The sequence below is a fragment of the Spea bombifrons genome, chromosome 2, assembly GCF_027358695.1.
Source record: "Spea bombifrons isolate aSpeBom1 chromosome 2, aSpeBom1.2.pri, whole genome shotgun sequence".
NCBI classification, from domain to species: domain Eukaryota; kingdom Metazoa; phylum Chordata; class Amphibia; order Anura; family Pelobatidae; genus Spea; species Spea bombifrons.
The window spans coordinates 119,539,014-119,558,776 of NC_071088.1; the positions used below are offsets into that span (position 1 = coordinate 119,539,014).

Sequence of the window (19,763 nt, forward strand, 5' to 3'; positions counted from 1 at the left end):
TTAGAATTTTAGAGTGTGGCACTGGACCCCCACATTCTCACTTTATTTTTATGTTTGGGATAAGATAACAAGCATATCCAATAACATTACCCCTATCCCATCCTAACGACAATCGAATTGAATTTGTTTCAGCAATGTTTCAGTTAATTTATAAACTTATGTTATTTGGTCTTCAAAAATTCACATAGGTTCACCAGTTAGTACTATTCCCACATAAATCATTTTTTGGGCATATTGTTAAGCTTTGACTGAAGAGCTACTAAAAACACCTGAAAATAGGTTCTTAATTTGCAAAATGCAAACTACATTTTAGTTACCATAAAATATAGAGAGGAATGCAAAAATGTTTTACAAGAGGTTAATTTTTTTAGTATCAATGCAGATAGAAATGGGCAGCCACTGGTCATACAATAAGTCTGATTTCAAACATTTGACAGAAAGAGTTTTGACATTTATTAATAAATAAGGTCATTTATGATGATGGCTTTATAGTAAAGGAAGCCATCAATAAAGGCATTGTGCTTTGATGGTATAAGTTTGTTTTTGATGTTTTATATCAATGAAATCACCATGTAATAATCTTCCCATGCAGTTTTTGGGTGAGTGTTAACAGTCGTGAAGTATAAAAGCAGGACGTTTGTATTTAGCAGACACAACTCCAGAAAGCACGCTACAATCTCATCAGCTCTCTTTGAGAAGAAGCATCATGTCTCATCACTCCAGCTTCAGCACCTCTGGACACAAGCACTTCAGTGCCTGTTCAGTAGCTTTACCTAAACATGTCAGTGCACACAGCACCTTCTTCCACCACTCCAAACCTGCAGCTCATGGACACAAGACACAGCATTGCTTCAGCAGCAGAAGCGCCCACAGTATTGGTTCACAAGGACATAAGATTTCATTTGGAAGCTTCCATTCAGGAAAAAGTGGACATGGATCTGGACATGGTGTTGGTGGAATGGGCTCTGGATTTGGAGGATGCTCAGGAGGTATCACCTCAGTAACTGTGAACCAAGGTCTTCTGGCACCTCTAAACTTGGAGATTGACCCAAGCATCCAGCGAGTGAGAACTGAAGAGAAGAACCAAATTAGGGGACTCAATGACAAATTTGCCTCCTTCATTGACAAGGTACATACGGGTTGTGTTTATAGCTTATCTGGGTTTAAAAGTAAAATTACATTTTAGTATCATAATGAATAACTCCACAGGGATGGTGGAGTAATTTTTTATTCATTTATTTTCTATTATTATTTCTAGAGATTTTAAATTACTAACTATAACAGTGTTTGTTTTTCATGCATTTTGTGACCCGAGGTTTTGCGTCGGTGGGGGTAATGACATCTTTGTGAAGGGGAAAATTTTGTACCTTACGTTTGCCTTCATGGTTGTCCTCTACTTAACCTTACTTTTGGTCTCTCAGATCATTGTTTGTACTGTATGTTATCCTGAAACTGTACATCGCTTGTCTCTGTAAATGTCAAGTTTTGTCAACATGTCATAATGTCTGGATGTAAACTTATTCTCATGTTTTATGCTTTGTCTTCTCCGTGGAATAAAGAAGTTTAAAAAAAAAAAAAAAAATGTGCACATGTACAAAAGCATCCGATGCTGCTCAGTAAAACAATCTCTTATTTAAAAAAACTTAATGCCGCAAAGGAGACAAAAGCATTGGTGCTTAATAGCCCAGTGAACCATGACCCACAATATACTACTTGCTTTCCTTATGTTTTGGATATTAGGTAAGATTTTTGGAGCAGCAGAACAAGATGTTGGAGACTAAATGGTCTCTTCTCCAAGATCAAAAAACTGCCAGGTGTCAGATTGAACCTCTGTTTGAGGCTTTTATCAGTAACCTCCGGAGACAACTGGAGGGTCTCCAATGTGAGAAAGCTCGTCTGGAAGCAGAGAGGAACAGTATGGAACAAAATGTAGAAGAATTAAGGAAAAGGTATATATTCTGTTTTTATTTTTATGATTTTATTTTCTACAGTATTCTATTCTTCAAAGACATATGTTTCTAAACATATTCAAATGTAATATAAAGACAATATGAAAAATATTTTATTATAATTTATTACAGCTTGGGAGATTTTGGTCTACAGGATTTGTAACAAAAATGTATTATTGCTGTTTTCTCCCCTTTTTAACATGAAACAGTTAATTCTTTTTTTTATTAATGATACATAATCTGTGTTGTGGTTTTAAAATAATGTTAATATATGTTACTTAATATAACAGATATGAAGAAGAAGTTAACCGACGCACTGCTGCTGAAAATGAGTTTGTTGGGCTAAAGAGGGTAAGAGGAAAATTGAAATATGTAAATATTATAAATACAAACATAATCACTTAGATGCTTTTAAATATAAAAACAATAAATGTAATAATATTAATTGTATAGCAATTAAAATTGCAGAAGAAAATACATATGAATTATTAAATATATCTCATTCTAAACATGTATTAAGCTAAGGCTATTATTGTTTTCTCATGTATTTTTCTCTTCTTCAGGACGTAGATGCTGCTTTTATGAACAAAGCTGAATTACAAGCAAAGGCAGATTCCCTGACTGATGAAATCAACTTCCTGAGAACTCTCTTTGATGCAGTAACTATGGCTATATTACATTTTATCTTTATAGCCTGAGCAGATTCTGTAGCACTGTTTAACAATGAAATGATACAAACTTAGATTTTTGTGTTCAGCTTTCCCTTCATCTTTTTGACAGTGGAAAAAGAATACACATACTAATACTCATAGCTAAAAAGTATTCTTAATTTATATCATAATGGAAATAAATTTGAAGGTTTGCAACATCATAAAAAATGAGATCTACTCTAGAAAGGAAGATTAAAAGGGATGTCAGGATAGAATGTTAACGAGTACATTGAGGGGTCACAACCCATAATCAATGTATATTTTTGTGATGATAAATTATTATTTCTTATAGTTTTCCTTGTAACAGAGAGCATAGAGTGATAGTTTATGCATTTCTAAAATATATATATTTCATAGTTGAGAATAGGTCTTAATATTATGGCCATCTACTTTAAGAAGTCATAAACATTTGTCTCCACGTTCAATCAAAAAATGTATTTTCTTTGAAATAGGAAATTGGTCAACTTCAGGCTCAGATCTCAGACACCTCAGTGGTTGTCTCCATGGATAACAGCCGCAATCTGGACCTGGAAGGAATAATCGCTGAAGTCAGAGCTCAATACGAAGAGATTGCTAACAGGAGCAGAGCGGAAGCAGAGGCCATGTACCAGTCACGGGTGAGTTTTTCATATTTAGAACATATCAGATCTTCTTTGTTATTGGACAACCATACATTCATGTTAATTTATACATTGTCTTATACTTCTAAATTTAATGTGCAGTTTGAGGAGCTTAGAATGGCTGTAGGAAGAAATGGAAATGATCTGCAAAGCAGCAGAGATGAGATCTGTGAACTAAACCGAACAATTCAGAGACTGAAGGCAGAGATTGACAGCGTGAAAGCTCAGGTAAAAAATACATAAACTTATACAAATGGATAAACAAAATATGTAATATACTTTTTTTATTGTTTGTAAGGATGTGAGCAGAATATAAATTACTGATGGTATTTCTTTGTTAAGGAAACACTTAAGTTGTGATACTCATCGGTTCTCCCTTAGCTATGTATTAACACGAAAGAAGAAACACACTTATGTACATAAACTGTTCTGCATATAACTGGAATCTCTTCTCATTTCTAAGCGCTCTGCACTTGAAGCTGCTATTAATGAGGCTGAGGAACGTGGAGAAGCCGCTGTCAGAGATGCCAAGAACAAACTGTCTGAGCTGGAAGCTGCTCTGCAGAAGGCCAAGCAGGACATGGCTCGCCAACTGAGAGAATACCAGGAGCTGATGAACGTGAAACTGGCTCTGGATATTGAGATCGCCACCTACAGAAAGATGCTGGAAGGAGAAGAGGGCAGGTGAGAGTAATATTCTGTGTTCAACACTGTTATGTGGGTGCAGTACAACAGTACCTGTGAGTTCTTTTAAACAGAATGGAGATTACAGAAACATTCTTTAGATAGACCTTGGAGCAGTGCAGTAGCAAATGCAATTCAGTAAAACATTATAATTATTCTTTTGATTTTTTTCGTTTCAGGATGGCTTCCAGTGACTCTGTAAATATCTGTAAGTGATATGCCTTAATAATTTATAATTGCGCAAGTAAAATGTTAAAATTACATTTTTTAATAAATAGATTTTTTTTAGAAAAAGGTAATCATAACAAAACACAGTAATAGCATTAAATGTATGCAAATGAAATTGGAATGACCCATAATACATCATAAATCAATATCAATTTTGTAGTCTTAACCTATGTAAAATATATGCCTAGTAATTCTAAATCCTTCTATGTTTTATAGCTGTAGTTCACTCAAGTACTGGAGGAAAGCACTCCTCAGGAGGAATGTCTCATGGACCAAGTGCTGGCCACCATCATAAGGGAGGATATAGCTCAAACTACAGCCGCGTCTCCAAAAGCAATCATAGCTCTGGGTATGGACACCACTGCTAACGTGGATGTACAGCCAAATGTCTGAGTGGTGAATTGTTCCAAGGCCTACAGTTAGCAAATATAAAATTAATCCATATATTAAGTAGACCCAAAATTAGACAAAGCCTTTCTTTAAGCTATAGTCAACTTGTTTCCTTGCATGCATTGTATTTGATCCCTTAATAAAGAGTTTATTAAACTGCATTTGTGTGCCAATTTTATTTCAGGCATAAAATGTGTAATTAACATATATGTTAAAATAAAAAAAGCATACCTATTAAACATAAAGACTGAACCGAATTGTAGGATATGTTTAGGTGTTATCCATGTGACTTTATAAAAATGAGTCCGTTTTTCTTGACTCAACATACTGAGTCCGTAGCACATACAATGACAACACCAGGGAAATGTTTGATTTTTTTCGGCAGTAACTGGAATTGCAGAAATACATCAATTTTTGCAATTTATATAATTGAATCATTTTCAAACATATAATGCACGTTTGTACCACGATGCCTAAAATGCATCCCCTTTGACATTTTGTTTTATAACAACAGTTTTAACAACAGTTTTATTGCAATTCCTACCATTTGATTCAAACAATTTGAAACTGCAGAATATGTTTCTTGTGAGGCCAAAGTCAAAAAAATCAGTTTCTACCTCTGATTTTGGTAATCTTCTGTTCTGAGTATTTCTTATGATCCAGGGTTTGCTTGTCCATATTCCCAACTAGATTTCCTTATTATTTCCAATTCCAATTATTTATTTATTTGAAAATTGATCATTTTTTAAAACATGTAATCCCTCGGCCCTCACCATGGACATCAGCAACAATTATAAAACAGTAATCCTACTAGATTAGTGAAAAGTAGTAAAAATCTTCTGCGTGTAGCTGGTATGCAGTGTGCATCAGTAATAAATTCCCATAAGGGAAAGTATGTATTTTTTGATTAGCTTCAATAGAAAATTAACACTGTTACTGTTAGTTACTGTTTACAATGATAGCAATTACATAATTAATAAGAGCCCATAATACAAGGTGAATCTATGGGCCCACAAATATGTGAAAATAAAACTTGGCAAGAATCATCTCCTGATTATATTCAAAATGAGTCTGAACATCTGAGGTACAACGAAGGGCCGCAGGCTTTGCCGTAAGTATCAGAAAGCTATGAAATACAGAGGACAGAATATAAACTACAGTACAGAGAACACACTGCATGTGAGAGCTGAGAACAAGGGCAGCGAAAGAAACAACTTTCATTGGTTGGCACAGTTGTATGGTCAGACAATCTCCTCAGAATCAACTAAACTTCCCCTTCAAAACAGACCAAACATTGCTCATTCAACGGTGTGACTCCTCTGAACTATGAGACAGCCCTGGCTATTTTGCACAGTAGAAAGGCCCTGCAATCCATCTTTCTAGCATGCCACCACAAACCTCTCACAGTCTAAATGTGAAGATTTTGCAGCCAATAGATCCGGGCCTCTATTGCAAGAGGACATCCACAGACTTTGCAGCGTTTCTGGAGTGGGAGACCAAATTCCCCCGCCTTGTGGACAAGCTTTCCTATCTTAGGCATGGGATAAACCATGTCAATCACACAATGCCTGCACCTACATATCTTCTTTCAGCATGCACAAATTCAACCGGCCCAGTCATTACAAATATTGTCCAGTGTTCTTTGTAATCTGGAATTATGCATAAAATAACCTTTAAGGTGAAAAGGTGTCTAAGAGTCTGGTTAGAAATGAGACTAAAATGTTAATAACTAAATTATACAGAGAAATACTTCCATTTCAAACGTTATACTCATCAGTCCTCATACTCTTCATCACTGTGGGAAAGTTTTTTCTCCTTCAAGTGATCTCTTGGAGAGTCTGGGAAGATCTGGCCTATGGGTCTTGGAGGTGGGCGCGGGAGACGTGATGCCCCAGGATGAAAGAGCAATTCTTGCCTCTTCTGGCATGGTGAAGGAAACCGTTGAGCCCTCTCAATGGATCAACAATTTTGTCAGAAAACCCCATCTGTAAGGGATGTGATGTGAGCGCAAAATCGCTATGATCACTGCAAAAACTTCCTAGTTTTTGTAGAGTGCCTTGGGATAGATCTGCCAGCAGTATTATGTTATGTTATTATGCAATTGCCCTTTACAATGTCCCGCTTGCATCACTACTTAAAACATGCTTCATTTTTGTCAGCACAGTCATGCATATTAAAAATAACCAACACATTCAATTGAATCCCCATGAGGCTCAGCCAGACATACTACTTCCATGATGCTGGTTGAGCGTCATGGGAAGTGCAGCAACAGTAAAGCTGCAGATGCTAGCTGTGAACTAAAATTCCTATGATTCTCAGCCAGCCAGGTGTCCACCTTAATGCTAGCTGAGCATCATTGGAAGAGTAGTCCACAGCAGCATATATTTTTTTTTATTAAAAAAGGCTAATGTTAGCCTCCGTCCCAGGACCCTTAAACACTGCCTTTTACACACACCTGCCTATAAACACACATATACACATACACTGCCTTTACATAGACATATACACATACACTGCCCTTACACACACATATACACGTATACTGCGCTTACACACACATATACACATACACTGCCCTTTAAAGAAAAATATAGACACGTACACTGCCCTTACATACACATATGCACAGACACTGCCCTTACACACACACATACATGTACACTGCCCTTATACACACATATACATGTACACTGCCCTTATACACACACATATACATGTACACTGCCCTTACACACACATATACACTGCCCTTACACACACACATATACATGTACACTACCCTTTGATTTTGGAATCAAAACATTTGCAACTGCAAACATTTTGAGATACAAAAGTTCCATTTTATTCAGTGGAACAAAACTTGTAAGAAACTTTTATTTCTTTCTTAATTCATGTAAACTATTTTTTCATATTTAATAAAAGCTATGATTGAGAAATTTTTGTCTTTTATTTCCTTTTATTTGCCAACCTGCCCAACCAGTTATGCATTGCCAATCTTCCCCCAGGCTTGCCACTCTGCCCCCAGAAATGTCTTTTACCCCTATATGCCACTCTGCCTCCCTGATATGCCTTATACCCTCCTTTATGCCACTCTGCCCCATGATATGCCTTTTAACCCCATATATGCCACTCTGCCTCCAGAAATACCTTATACCCCTATATACCACTCTGCCTCCAGAAATGCCTTATACCCCCTATATGCCATTCTGCCTCCAAAAATGCCTTATAGCCCCTATATGCCTCTCTGCCTCCAGAAAAGCTTTATGTTGCCCATATAACACCCCCCCCCCCGAATTACCACTGCTTCTGACTCCCTGGGTCTGGTGGGGACAGCGGGTGGGGTTGAGGACGGCGTTCATGAAATTAAAGGGGCCGGCATGCACGCACCGCCCTGCCCAATGTCCGTGCCTCAGCACTTCGTTTCACGTCTTAAAAGGGGTGGGACGAAGAGCTGAGGCACGGCCGTTGGGCGGCGCAGTGGGTGCACGCCAGCCCCTTTAATTTCATGAACGCTGGAAGAGGCTTTCAATCCCGCTCGCAGCCGCACAGCGGCTGTTTTCAATGCAGGTCTGCCAGCCCACCGGGAAATTTCCGGGTATCCTGGTAGGCCAGTCCGGTCCTGGCCTCCCCCTTCTTCTGCCCCTGAAAAGAAGTTGGGGAGCATGCAGTTGATCGTTGTCCCCTAAAATTGCAGCAAATAAGCACTGTACAAAGCCTGGTAACTCTTCTTGGGAAACCTCCTCTGGCACTACCTGAATGTGTACATTGTTCCGCCTTGAATGGTCTTCTAGGTCCATGATTTTATTTTGAAGATGCTCCAATTTCAATTGAACATTTGTTTGACTTAGTTCTGTCACAATAGTATGAATATCGCATTTTAAGTCTTCCCTCATTTCCTGTAGCAGGGACCTCATTTCTTGTATGGTTAGTGGTGTGTCTACGTAGTGCTCTTGTGAAGGTAAAGGTGATTATGATGTAGACTCTTGGTTCACTGAGGCTTCTGAATCCTCCTCCCAGTCTCTAGCCGCCATACAGCCATGAAGTAAGGCCTTTCGTCGTTGTTTAAGTCCTCCTGTCGATTAGTTACAAAAAATATCCAGGTGTTGCTCAATTTAAAAGTAGAAAGGGCTGGTGCTGCTCGGAGCTTACTATCTATGTGCCCTGCCATGATGTCATTTCAGCCATGCCCCCCATATGTTCATTTTAGAATGATTAATAGCCTTCATGGTGTAAATGTGACATTTGGGAAGATCAGAGATCTCCCTTTTAACTGGCACTTACACAAAACAACCAAAAATATCACACAAGCATTCCCCTACAACACTAAATAATGGGTAAATTAATATCTTGGAATCCAAAAGTGGGCTTTTACCATGTGCTCCCCAAAATACACAAAAAGTTAGAGAGCTTGGCTGGCCTTCTATATCACACTTCTATATATATTCTTACTGGAGAAACTTGCAGAAGGTGTTAGACCTTCTTAATTAATAGTGATGTGAAACCACCAACTTTAGTGAATAAACTTCAAAGACGGCAGCCAAGAGTGAGCTGTTGTTTCAGGAATTACTATTATTATAGGAATTATTGCACATGTTTCACATTTATACAGAACATCTACCTACAGAAGATGGAACCTGCAATGGGAACACCAATAGCACTACAGAATGATTACATATCCACATGTGAAACAAAGCCCCTGTCTTCACTACATAGATGATAAGTTAATCATCTGGCCTGCCAGTGAAAATTATCTTCTAAACTTTGTACTTGGAGCTTTACTTGTTTCTTGTGTGGTACCCTTTGAAGCTATTCTGCTTGTATAGTTTGAGGCAAGTAGTTGGGTTTCAAAAAGAACTTTATGGTACGATCTGTCCTTGGTGGCATGTTTCATATATCTAGGGGATACAAGATGTTTGATGAAACTTAACTATATCCTATAATACATTAACTCATACAACAGTATACAGTAATGTATACCCCAGTTGTGGAGCTTCCCAGGAGTCACAGTTACAGTTTTAGTAGTGTCCTGTTCTGTAGCTTAAAGTCTAGAGAAACCTAAACTTAGCCAAGTCAAAGACCATCGTTATAGATTAGTGGAATGTGGTCTGCTTTTGGTGCTCTGAGATGAAAATTGTCTGTCCACCTTGAACTGTAGCTAAGTACACTTTTTAAAAATTATATACTGTGTGGCCCTTATTTTAATTTTATATATCGTGCGGTTCTCATGGGGTATGAATTACAATTTGACTTACGTAATGTAGCTATTAAATGCTGAGGCAAAGCAAATAAACAGAATTCATGTGCAATATATACAGTGATTACAGAATAAAATGGTGGAGGGGGGGGTACATGCTTTTATGTATTGCTAGTGTATGACAGTAACAAGTAATCTATAAAAAAAAATATGCACACAAGGCAAAAGGTCAGTGAATAATTCCCCAAGCTTCAATTAACTATTTGATTTGTATGAAAGCAGGCTAGAACTTTTACCATGATACTTATGTGCATAGAAAAGAATTTGCTTGCACTTAAGCAATTCGCCTACTTTATAGGCAAGGAAGCCATTGGTAAATGCAGTAAGCTTTGATGTTGTAGGTGTGCTGATGTTTTATTTGGATAAATCAGAGAGTAATAATGATACCAAACAATGTCCATAAGAGTTATGAACATAATTTGGGGTAACTGTTCAAACCCATGTGAAGTATAAAAGCAGCTGGCTTGTGTCTAGAAGACGTGAATCTCCTGAGCAGGCTATAATTGACCTCATCAGCTGTCTCTGAGAAGAAGCATCATGTCTCATCACTCCATCCTCAGCAGCTCTGGGCACAAGCACTTCAGCTCCTGTTCAGTAGCTTTACCTAAACATGTGAGTGCACACAGCACCTTCTCCCACCACTCCAAACCTGCAGCTCATGGACACAAAACAACCTTTAGCAGTAAAAGTGCCCACACTATTAGATCCAAGGCACATAAGATGTCATTGGGAAGCTTCCACTCAGGGAAAAGTGGACATGGATCTGGACATGGTGCTGGTGGAATAGATTCTGGATTTGGGGGATGCTCTGCAGGTATCACACCTGTAACTGTGAACCAAGGTCTTCTGGCACCTCTTAACTTGGAGATTGATCCAAGCATCCAGAGAGTCAGAACAGAAGAAAAGAACCAAATTCGGGGACTTAATGACAAGTTTGCTTCCTTTATTGACAAGGTGAGATTTATTGTATATAATTTTGAATTTGTGAAGAACAGCATTGTACAGATATCAAGAAGGCTTTCCTATAAAACCATTATATTTCAAGCTTCTGATCATGTTTTCTTTCAACCATTTTATATTAATTTTATATATATTACAATGTGTATAATTTCAGCCATATATGAAGCAAGTATTGACCCTCCTATACTCCTATAGGAAGCCATCATATCTTTGTTTACATTTATAGAACATAATCTCTGGAAACCTTGAAAACCTTTAAGTATCTTAGCAGCAAGTATACAATACGTATTTTAACTCAACAATATTGATTCACATTTCTGTCTCTTCTATAAATTAGGTAAGATTTTTGGAGCAGCAGAACAAGATGCTGGAGACTAAGTGGGCTCTTCTCCAAGACCAGAAAACTGCCAGGAGTCAGATAGAACCTCTGTTTGAGGCTTTCATAAGTAACCTCCAGAGACAGCTGGAGAATCTCCAATGTGAGAGAGCACGTCTGGAAGCAGAAAGGAACAGCATGGAACAAAATGTGGAGGAAATCAGGAGAAGGTATAGTGTTTCACAAGTAATTCTATTGTTAGTATTAATGTATCTTTAGAATTGCTTCTAAATGTATGGTCATCACAGGGCCTGGATCAATTGTCTTTGCAGCCAAGATGTCTTTGCCGCTTTTCTTTAAAAAAAAAAAAAATTTGAACACTATTGAGTACAACTCTCATTTAGTTTTTTTTTCCTTCCTCTGGATCAATAGATTTGAGTACTTACAAAGGTTGACCATAAGTCGTTTTTTAACTCATGTAACTATGGAGGTAATTATGTTCGTAATTGTCATACAAAATAACTTACCTTTCATGTGCCCAAAAAAGTCAAATAGTTTGTCATTACAGTTCGCAAGGCACATATAGAATCATTGACCTCAAACAGGACAGGTAAAAATGTGATGGGAAAGGCATACATCTATCCTGAATATAACATAAGACCAAGGACCAGATATGGTTTGAGGTTTATACAAAGCAGAACATCTAAAGAATGAAATCACAACAGCAGTGTCAAGGGGGGTACCTAGAACCCAAAGGGCCCTGGTGCCAAAATTGCCCTGAGGCCCTCTAACTTCAACAGCTCACACACACACATCCATGCTCTCACATACTCACACACACAATTACACATTCATGCTCACATACATACAAACACATATACATATACATACACCCCACCTCACTCTAGCCCCTGCTTACCTCTTACAAAGGTCCTGTCCGACCTGAACCTGCGCTAAAGTGTGAAACCTTCGCAGTTTGTGAAAATACGTTACCTTAATAAAGCTACACTTACTTCTGAGACTGTGCTGCCGTGGTTTCATTCTCTACATGTTCTGCTGTGGTTTGTAGTCTCCCCTACAGTGGGCACTGTATGCTTTTATGGAGGAATGACTTTTAATTTCTTTTTTATCCATAGGGCTATCGGTACATTCGGTTTATATATAGCAAGAAATGCACAGACTAGAATAGTTCTTATCTATCAAGAAATTCTTTGTTTCAGACATGCTAAGTCCAATGTATTAATGTAACAGGTATGAAGAAGAAGTCAACCGACGGACAGCTGCTGAAAATGAGTTTGTTGGACTAAAGAGGGTAAGAAGGTTCATAGATATATTTATTTTATAGGAAGTAGGCTAGTTCTAAAAATAGTATGTATGGTGTGTGTGTTTCTCTTACTGCTCCAATCCTCAATCAGTAAGCCAGTAACCAACATCATTCTGATGAGTTCCCATTAAGGATGAAACAGCTGCCCATGAGTGGTTATCTGGCTTCTGCTCCTCAGCCCTAGCCTCATGATCATGAACATGATCAATGTTAACCATATTTGCATAACCCAAACAGTGGTGGTAGCACTATAAGTTTAGGATTTCTGGCTGGTGTATGTAGATTAGTGTTTTCTTATGCCTCTTCTACTTTTTCATTTTAAGCGGAGGGGTTGTACATCACCCTTACCCACACCATAACTTATGTTGTATGCTTTATATAAAGCCATCATTGATCACTGTGTTTTTTGTCTCCTATAGGATGTAGATGTTGCCTTCATGAACAAAGCTGAGTTACAAGCAAAGGCCGATTCCCTGAATGATGAGATTAACTTCATGAGAACTCTCTTTGATGCAGTAAATAGATTGTTTTTTCTTATTTTTTTAAATTATGAATCATCAGTAATGTTAATAAGGCTTTTCTAATGTCAGGCTAAAAATATGGCTACTATTTAAATACTTTTTCTAAATACTTTTTCTTTGCAATTTTGCTGTTTATCTTTGGATATTATATGTTGTTTCAAGATAAATCATTATCATTCAGTTATATGTATATCTTCCTTGGGGTAATATTTTTTTTAAAAAGTCCATAATTTGCAGGAAATTGCTCAGCTTCAGGCTCAGATCTCAGATACCTCTGTGGTTGTGTCCATGGATAACAGCCGAGATCTGGACTTGGATGGAATAATTTCCGAGGTCAGAGCTCAATATGAGGATATAGCTAACAGAAGCAGAGCTGAAGCAGAGGCCATGTACCAGTCACGGGTGAGGCTTCCATAATAAAATCCTACCAAATACAGCAAATATTTTTATGTAAGTATGTGATTAAAACAAAAAAAAAATATTGATTTGTGCGCAGTTTGAAGAGCTCCGCATGGCGGTGGGAAGAAATGGGAATGATCTGCAGAGCAGCAGAGAGGAAATCTGTGAATTAAACCAAACAATTCAAAGGCTGAAGGCAGAGATTGATAATGTAAAAGCTCAGGTAAAAATACATGAATACAAATACTTGAAATCACTCGAGATGAACATGTGGTAGGATCAATTCACCTGAAAACCTTTTTTACAAGCTAAAAAAGAAAAATTTAAGGATCTTCGGAAATATTTTTTTACACAAATGTGCATTCTCTAATATTTTCTCAGCGTTCTGCTCTGGAATCTGCTATTAACGAGGCAGAGGAACGCGGAGAGGCTGCTATCAGGGATGCCAAGAGCAAACTTTCTGAGCTGGAAGCTGCTCTGCAGAAGGCCAAGCAGGACATGGCCCGCCAACTGCGAGAATACCAGGAGCTGATGAATGTGAAACTTGCTCTGGATATTGAAATTGCCACCTACAAGAAGATGCTGGAAGGCGAGGAGCACAGGTTAGAGTAACTTGCACTTATATTAGATGTTCTGTTGATAGAGAATGCACACAATGTTTTTGTCTCATTTAAAAAAATCCTACTTATAACTTTCTGAATGTGTGATTATTTTTTATTTTATTTCAGGTTGTCTTCTGGTGACTCTATTAATATCTGTAAGTGATAAGTTTCATTCTTGATTTTATCTATAATACATTTATTAAGCATGAGAAAGGAATCCCTCCAGTTCCCTAGATATTCTATAAAACATTTTGTTTCTGGCTTTCTACTGACCATGTGTAACGGCACTCAGCACAAGTCCCGGGTACACACAATCCGGCATTCCCTTCCCACAGGAAGTTCACTGGAGGACAGGATAGACTCAACAGGGTCCTTATAGACCCTGTACGGATATCTGCACAGCACAGACAGATCAGGGGAAAAAATTAAATATAAATTAAATAAATATTTTAAATAGTATTAAATAATATGTATTAGTATTAAAAATAAAAAGGGTAATATGGAAAGGATGTATCTGGCACTCTTGAACATATAAAAAACATATCTCGAGTATGTGAGATGAACATAAATTGGGTCATTTCTCAGCTGTGGCACCCACAGTAATTTTAAACAACATTGCAAAAAACATATTTTTGCTATTTCATTTAAAAAAAAAATCTATTATCACTAATAATTATTATGTTTTGCGTATTGCTATGATTTTAAAAGGAGGCCCTGCTTCTCATGAACAAAACAATGTTTAACTTGTGTGGGTTCATCAAATATGGAACATGGGAATCATGGTAAAAATGACTAAAGAATGGTGCCACATTACTTGCTTATTACAGCCATTCCTGTTAATAAATTAACCTGTTTCTTTCTTGTTCTATAGCTGTGGTGCATTCCAGCACTGGAGGAAAACACAGCACAGGAGGAATGACTCATGGAAGTGGCCATCATCATATGAGGGGCTACAGCCATGTGTCCAAAAGCAAGCAGCACACCTCTGGCCATGGGCATTACTGCTAAAGTGGATGTACTGTATACATTTTAACTAAAGAACTACAAGCATATTATCTAAAAATTAAAAAAAAATTCCTTGAGCTGAAACATTATTATGTAGTACAATTTGTACATATAATCAAGGCATAAATCTTTAATAAACTTTCATTTGCACCATTTGCGTTTATTTTTCTCATGGAACCTTGGAGGCAAGGGGCAATTTATGGTCTGCTCTATGTTCTGAAGCAGGAGGCAATGTGCAGGGTTGACTGCCAACTTAGAAGTCGTGATAAGTAATGTGAAGATTTCCAGCAAAATTCAATGGGTGGAATGACTGTAGCATACTGCAGCTTGGCAAGTACTACTTTGTGTAAAGTGTGTGGCCAAATTGGTAGAAATTTACATTTTATTAATTAAGTGCCTTTTGGGCCAGAGGCGTCTTCCATCCTTTCCAATAATATTTTACGGTGTATAAAAATAATTGAGAAAATTGCCTAATATGTAATATGTGTGTCCTATTTAGTAGCACATGGCAGTTTTGCTCTGGATAAAGGCTGGTAAAGGGAGGCATTAGAAATTGGCAGCATTACGGAAGAGTGAGATTGATAATGGGTGAACACATGAAAGTAAAATATTATTATTATTATTATTGTCAGGGTCTATGGCAACAACCTATGAGTGTCAGTTTTAAGTGTCATCAAATTTAAGAATGAGGCAAACATGTACTTGACTAAATGGGCATGGACGTTCAACAGGACTAGGAAAGAGGTAACACAGACTGCGATTAGTTATAACGGTGTTAAATTCAGAAGATTAAGCAGAACTGCAATTTATCAAGCTGAGAGAGAGGAGAGAGAGAGATTGTTGTTCAGTGGGGTTTGGCTGTGTGTTTATTTAGAACAGCCCCGTAGGGAAATAATAGGACGAAGGGGCCCCATGAATGAAGTGCCGGACGAGGTACCCCGTTGAATGCCTAGTGTTAAGGGTTAAGGCATGACTTGGCAAAATTTTAGCACCTAAGGTGTTAAGCCTTTGAGGCACGTGCAAGACCAGAAGGGAGGGGGTAATTGCCCTCCCTGAGGGGATATATAAAGGGGGGGTTTATTCTATAGGGTCATCATTTTAAAAAAAAAAATTCCCGCCCATCCCTCCCTAAATTTTTGCATTAGCCGGGGGCTCAGGCTTTTAAGCTGGTACGGTGCAGGAGTTAACCATCTAGGTGTGGTTACTTGTGGTGCACAGAGGTGTAAGTGCAGGACACTCCAGGGGCATCTGCCCCTGTGAATCGTATGGTCGTGTGACTGCCGCGCTGGGGGACGCCGGCAGTTCCAGCAGGGATACAGGTGGATACGCCCATACCAGCAGGTTACTTCATGGTTATGATTGGTTATCATTGTTGTTGTTATTTTGACGGTAAAATGTTTATATACTGGGCCAAAATATGTTTGGCTAATAAATGGTTATAAAATTATCAATGATGTAAACATTTAATAAAGGCTGAGTGTCGCGGTGCTGTGTTATATGCGGTCCGCACCGCGGACAAATTAAAATCCATAGTTGACAATTAATAAAGTGTTGAAATAAAGAATTGTCTCTTGTTTTATTTAGAAGGGGGGGGCGAAACTGGACGCTACTTCATTCAAGGATAAATGTGTTTTTCTGTGTTGTTACCTTATAATAAATACCTTTTAATGTAGACAAACCTTTGTGATATATTTTTATATTGTAAAGGGGAGTGAAAAAACATAAGGAAACACTCCAACAGGTTGTTGGGCCCTATCAGTCATTGATTTGTACCCTCCTACACACAGTCCCTCAAATTTTACCTCATCAATGAGCACCAAAACAGCTTGTAATACTGGTGGCTACATGTGGTGACGAACGGACAAATCATGACAATACCCCCTCTCACTATCTATCCCCTCTCCCCCTTTCTATCTAACCCCTCTCCCCCTCTCACTGCCCCCCCTCCCTCACCCTACTTACCTTGTTGCCGGAGGAAGCAGCAACTGCGACCGGGCCCGCCACTCTAGGGGGCCGGGCAGCCCCCACCAGGGCCGGCTTTAAGGGTGTGCGGCCGCACAGGGCTTAAATTAAAACATCATTTTTTTTGTTGTTGTTTTTTTTTACTTTATTTAAGTTAAACAAACTTTATTTAACATGGAGGATGTTAAATAAAGTAAACAACCCCCCCCCCGATGTTTTAATTTAAGCCCTGTGCGTCCGCACACCCCTAAGGCCGGCCCTAGAGTGGCGGACCCGGTCGCAGTTGCTGCGGGCTTAAGGGGCAGGTGAATTAAGGGTTAATGCGGCCTATTTTAAGGTAGGGGCCTGGAGCTGCAGCTCCATTAACCCCCGACGTCAATCCGGCCCAGGCCCACCCGGCCCACCGGACAAATGCCCGGTGTGCCCGATGGCCAGTCCGAGACTGTATGCAGTGTATTTGGTATGTGTTTATGAAGTGATTGTATGGCATATCCCTTATTTCTCACATTTTGTCCATGAGATAAAAAAATACTTCTTAGAATCTTTTCAGCAGGGCCCGATTAAGAGCATCATGGGCATGGTGCTGAGGATTTGGGGCCTTTTATGGAAATAAATAAAATAGACAGAATCTAAACTCCTCGGCATCCATGTGTACTGGATAAAGAGAACATCAGGGGTCACCGGATAATATAGGATAGAATCTTATGTGATGAGATTGGGAGTACATCAGTTAACCAATAAAAGGCATGATACACGGGACGCCTGAAGCCACAATTTAGTGCCTCTAATCCTTTTTTAATAAAATATGCAGATTGAAATTGAGTAAATAACACAAAACCTTCACTTTTCCACTTACTGATTTCTGGTCCTAGCAAGTTTTGTCCTCTGAAGTGACTACAAATTCAGGAGGGCGTTTTATCTGCGGATAAGTAAAAATTAAATAGTTCAGTTTATTCCTACAGCAAGTAAAGTGCCAGGAAACAGAAGACCAAAAACACTAGGATGGGCTAGTATTTGGACATCCAAATACACACCAGGATGGGCTCTGCCACACCGACACCCAAACACACACACACACACACACACCAGGACAGGGCTCTGCCACACCAACACCCAAACACACACACACCAGGACAGGCTCTGCCACACCGACACCCAAACACACACGCCAGGACAGGCTCTGCCACACCGACATCCAGACACACACACCAGGACAGGCTCTGCCACAACGACACCCAAACACACACACCAGGACAGGCTCCGCCACATCGACACCCAAACACACACCAGGACAGACTCTGCCACACCGACACCCAAACAAACACACCAGGACAGGCTCTGCCACATCGACACCCAAACACACATACACCACGACAGCCTCCATTCCCCCTACACACAAACACACACACCAGGACAGGCTCTGCCACACCGACACCCAAACACACACACCAGGACAGGCTCTGCCACATTGACACACACACACACCAGGACAGGCTCTTCCACACCGACACACAAACACACAGACAACAGAACAGGCTCTGCCACACAGACACCCAAGCACACACCAGGATAGGCGAATATTCAGGATTCACTTGGCTGAAACCAAAAATGACCAACCCACCTTAAAAAAAATAACCACACTTTTATTAAAGGTAAGTAACACACCACAATAGAATCGAAGAATTCAATATTAATATATATATATATATATATATTAATATATATATATATATATATATTAATATATATATATATATATATATATATATATATATATATATATATATATATATATATATAAATAAATATATATATACAGCAATCACACTCCTATCATGCACAAGCAGCCAATACATGCACATCACTTACAGTCTCCCTGTGCCATGCCCCCCACATCCATGCAATTACACACACACTCATTCATTCACAGATACTCTTTATTCCCTCAATCATGCAAACTCGTTCATACACCCTCCCCCATCCCCTTGCCTGAACTGCAGATTTCCGCAGGGGCTGCTGCTTCCCTCTGCGTTGCTCGCACTCCGTGCGAACAACTTCTCCCGCCTGCCCAGGGGAAGCAGGAACGGAGCTAAGTCATGTGACGTGATGTAAAATCATGTGACTCCGCTGGGTTCCGGCTTCCCCTGAGGTAAGCTGCAAAACCCCTGCGGAAGTTAACATTAATCATATAATTTTTTTAAACCTGTCCACTGACTCGCAATGGTATATTTTCTAGACAGCCAAAGCCGACTTAACACTCCATGTTACACTTTGTAGTAACCCATTTTCTATAGAACACAGTTCAACCATCACCACTATTACCGTATGTGCTCGATTATAAGACGACCCCCCAAAATCTGAATATTAATTTATGAAAAAAAGAAAAAGCCTGAATATAAGACTACCCTATAGGAAAAAAGTTTTACCACTAAATGTTAATTCATGTAAACTATGTGAACATTTTTTTTTAATAAAAGCTATGACTGAGAAAAATATTTTGTTTTTATTTCCTTTTTTTCAACCTGCCCCCCCCCAGTTATGCACATCTGCCCCCTGGCTTGCCACTCTGCCCCAGAAATGCCTTATATGCCACTGTGCCCCATGATATGCCTTTTAACCCTCTAAATGCCACTGTGCCCCTTGATATGCCTTTTAACCCTCTATATGCCACTGTGCCCCATGATATGCCTTTTTACCCCACATGTGCCACTCTGCCTCCAGAATTGCCTTATACCCCTTCGCTGCGGGGGATCTGGATCTTAGTCTCATAGTCAGACCTAGTTGAGGTCTGATTATACGACGACCCCGATTATAAGACGAGGGGTATTTTTCAGAGCAT

General features: G+C 39.0%; 2 protein-coding genes across 2 annotated transcripts; both read left to right on the forward strand.

Moving 5' to 3' along the window:
• Window positions 1-668: 668 nt before the first annotated feature.
• LOC128474015 (keratin, type II cytoskeletal cochleal-like) lies at window positions 669-4,742 on the forward strand. The gene is made up of 9 exons (XM_053456254.1): window positions 669-1,129; window positions 1,741-1,949; window positions 2,240-2,300; window positions 2,513-2,608; window positions 3,112-3,276; window positions 3,382-3,507; window positions 3,743-3,963; window positions 4,143-4,171; window positions 4,408-4,742. Exons 1-9 carry the CDS (start codon window positions 707-709, stop codon window positions 4,557-4,559), a joined length of 1,482 nt encoding a protein of 493 aa, XP_053312229.1. The 5' UTR covers window positions 669-706; the 3' UTR covers window positions 4,560-4,742.
• A 5,596-nt stretch (window positions 4,743-10,338) lies between these two features.
• Window positions 10,339-15,115, forward strand: LOC128474020 (keratin, type II cytoskeletal cochleal-like). Its single transcript, XM_053456260.1, has 9 exons — window positions 10,339-10,789; window positions 11,133-11,341; window positions 12,363-12,423; window positions 12,855-12,950; window positions 13,194-13,358; window positions 13,453-13,578; window positions 13,737-13,957; window positions 14,084-14,112; window positions 14,829-15,115. Exons 1-9 carry the CDS (start codon window positions 10,373-10,375, stop codon window positions 14,963-14,965), a joined length of 1,461 nt encoding a protein of 486 aa, XP_053312235.1. The 5' UTR covers window positions 10,339-10,372; the 3' UTR covers window positions 14,966-15,115.
• Window positions 15,116-19,763: the final 4,648 nt, after the last annotated feature.

What these genes read in the sequence shown, in the direction of transcription:
- LOC128474020 (XM_053456260.1), top strand. Translation starts at nt 10,373, where the DNA reads ATGTCTCATCACTCCATCCTCAGCAGCTCTGGGCACAAGCACTTCAGC. An exon ending in GTGGAGGAAATCAGGAGAAG is followed by an intron (nt 11,342 to 12,362) that starts GTATAGTGTTTC and finishes TTAATGTAACAG; the next exon opens with GTATGAAGAAGAAGTCAACC. An exon ending in TTGATAATGTAAAAGCTCAG is followed by an intron (nt 13,579 to 13,736) that starts GTAAAAATACAT and finishes ATATTTTCTCAG; the next exon opens with CGTTCTGCTCTGGAATCTGC.
- LOC128474015 (XM_053456254.1), top strand. Translation starts at nt 707, where the DNA reads ATGTCTCATCACTCCAGCTTCAGCACCTCTGGACACAAGCACTTCAGT. An exon ending in TTGCCTCCTTCATTGACAAG is followed by an intron (nt 1,130 to 1,740) that starts GTACATACGGGT and finishes TTTGGATATTAG; the next exon opens with GTAAGATTTTTGGAGCAGCA. An exon ending in GTAGAAGAATTAAGGAAAAG is followed by an intron (nt 1,950 to 2,239) that starts GTATATATTCTG and finishes TTAATATAACAG; the next exon opens with ATATGAAGAAGAAGTTAACC.